We start from the raw sequence: 2,609 nt of genomic DNA, 5'->3' as shown, positions 1-2,609 counted from the left end.
ATCATATTATTTTTCTTCTTCTTTCTTCCTAAAACTCACTACCTTCTAGAACCCTCGTCCCCTTGGAACGAGCCCAAAAATAAACTCAAATCAAATTGTCACATGCGCCGAATACCTAACAGTGAAATGCTGATATACGAACCCCTATCCAACAGTGCAGTTTCAAAAACATACAGAAAAAAATAAGAGATAAAACTCATCTCCAACACGGAAAAACACATAAACTACTGCAGCATAAATACTGGAGGCTGAGACAGGAGGGATCAGAAGACACTGTGGCCCCATCCGATGATACCCCCGGACAGGGCCAAACAGGCAGGATATAACCCCACCCACTTTGCCAAAGCACAGCCCCCACACCACTAGAGGGATGTCTACAACCACCAACTTACCGTCTGAAGACAAGGCCGAGTATAGCCCACAAAGATCTCCGCCATGGCACAACCCAAGGGGGGGGAGCATTTGTTGCATTTTGATTCAAGTGCGTCACCAACGTGGTAAGTGTAACACAACTCTTTTTTTGTTAGTCACATTTTGTTAAATCACATAAATAGTAACTCTTCCATTTCAGAGCCTGGATTTTCCCCCTGAGGCTAATATCCATATCATGTTGAAATCAATAGAACAGGGGACAAACGCTTAGGGTTCTACATTGTGACATCATTAAAATACTCCTACTACAATGTTAAAACATTCTACATTGTGACATTAATTCATTGATATCATGAAACACTCCTTCTTGTATGTATTTTCTGATATTTGATCAGAGATCTTTAATCAGATTATCTCTGGTCACAGTTATGGGATTTCTCTCCTGTGTGTGTTCTCTGGTGTTTAGTCAGATTGCTAGATGCGGCAAAACTCTTCCCACATTGACCACAGATATAAGGTTTCTCTCCTGTGTGTGTTCTCTGGTGTAGAGTCAGATTGCTAGATGCAGCAAACCTCTTTCCACATTGACCACAACTATAAGGTTTATCTCCGATGTGTTTTCTCTGGTGTAATGTCAGATGGCCAGATTGAACAAAACTCTTCCCACATTGATCACAGCTATAAGGTTTCTCGCCTGTGTGCGTTCTCTTGTGTCTGGTCAGAATGCTAGATGTATTAAAGCTCTTCCCACATTGATCACAGCTATAGGATTTCTCTCCTGTGTGTATTCTCTGGTGCACTGTCAGTTCTCCAGAACGACCAAAACTCTTCCCACATTGATCACAGCTATAAGGTTTCTCTCCTGTGTGTGTTCTCTTGTGTCGAGTCAGAATGCTAGATGTATTAAAGCTCTTCCCACATTGATCACAGCTATAGGATTTCTCTCCTGTGTGTATTCTCTGGTGCACTGTCAGATGGCCAGATTGACCAAAACTCTTCCCACATAGACCACAGCTATAAGATTTCTCTCCTGTTTGTATTCTCTGGTGCATTGTCAGATGGCCAGATCTACTGAAACTCTTCCCACATTGATCACAGCTATAAGGTTTCTCTCCTGTGTGTGTTCTCTGGTGTTTAGTAAGACCCCCAGACTCAGTAAAAGTCTTCCTACAATGATCACAGCTATACGGTTTCTCTCCTGTGTGTGTTCTCTGGTGTGATGTCAGATTGCCAGATTGAGCAAAACTCTTCCCACATTGATCACAGCTATAGGGTTTCTCTCCTGTGTGTATTCTCTGGTGCACTGTCAGCTCTCCAGATTGACCAAAACTCTTCCCACATTGATCACAGCTATAAGGTTTCTCTCCTGTGTGTGTTCTCCGGTGTACAGTCAGAGACCCAGATGAAGAAAAACTCTTCCCACATTGATCACAGCTATATGGTTTCTCTCCCGTGTGTGTTCTCTGGTGTTGAGTCAGATGGCAAGATTGACCAAAACTCTTCCCACATTGATCACAGCTATAAGGTTTCTCTCCTGTGTGTGTTCTCTGATGAATTTTAATGCCTGATGAGGTGAATCTCTTCCCACAGTCAGAGCAGCAGTGAGTTCTCTTCCCTGTGGATATCTGCAGGTGTTTCTTGAGGTGTTCTGATCTGGAGAGACTCTTCTCTGCCTCGTCAGCATCATGATGTTGTTGGGGCTCCCCAGAGGATCCACGACTGTCCCGCCTCTCTCCTGTGTGAATTACAAAGTCAGACAGATGGTTAAAGGCCCACAACAGCAGAAATCCATTGTTTTTTTGAGGTAAAAGGTGATGTCCAGATCATACCCATGAAGTTGTACAACAATTGACATCTGTTAAGTTATTTGACAATTAAGACAGTCAACTTAGCAACAATCATATTTTGTCTTGTTTTCACATTAGTAGTAACTAGAAATAAGTTATTAAAGTTGTTGAAACTCTAAGCAGTGTACCAGATGACTTTTGGTCTCCAATATAGGACCCTTTCTGTGTTTGCTAAAATTGCAGCACGAGGGCAATGCACACACAATTTGATTGCAGAAACTCCTCTAATGAGGAAACCCCTAGTTATGGATGTAGTATATCTGGTAATGAGGAAACTACTAGTTATGGATGTAGTATATCTGGTAATGAGGAAACCACAAGTTATGGATGTAGGATATCTGGTAATGAGGAAACCACTAGTTATGGATGTAGTATATCTGGTAATGAGGA

The 2,609-nt window shown here is 42.1% G+C and overlaps 1 protein-coding gene across 1 annotated transcript; it reads right to left on the bottom strand.

The window, feature by feature from the left end:
* Window positions 1-812: 812 nt before the first annotated feature.
* LOC115186567 (zinc finger protein 2 homolog) lies at window positions 813-1,901 on the bottom strand (the record flags this gene model as incomplete). Its single annotated transcript, XM_029746164.1, has 1 exon — window positions 813-1,901. A coding segment is annotated over one exon (1,089 nt), but the record flags the coding sequence as incomplete, so codon positions are not given.
* Window positions 1,902-2,609: the final 708 nt, after the last annotated feature.

This window comes from Salmo trutta, unplaced genomic scaffold (assembly GCF_901001165.1).
Source record: "Salmo trutta unplaced genomic scaffold, fSalTru1.1, whole genome shotgun sequence".
Lineage (NCBI taxonomy): Eukaryota > Metazoa > Chordata > Actinopteri > Salmoniformes > Salmonidae > Salmo > Salmo trutta.
Note: the sequence above shows the minus strand (reverse complement) of the source record. Positions and strands in the feature narration are given on the sequence as shown.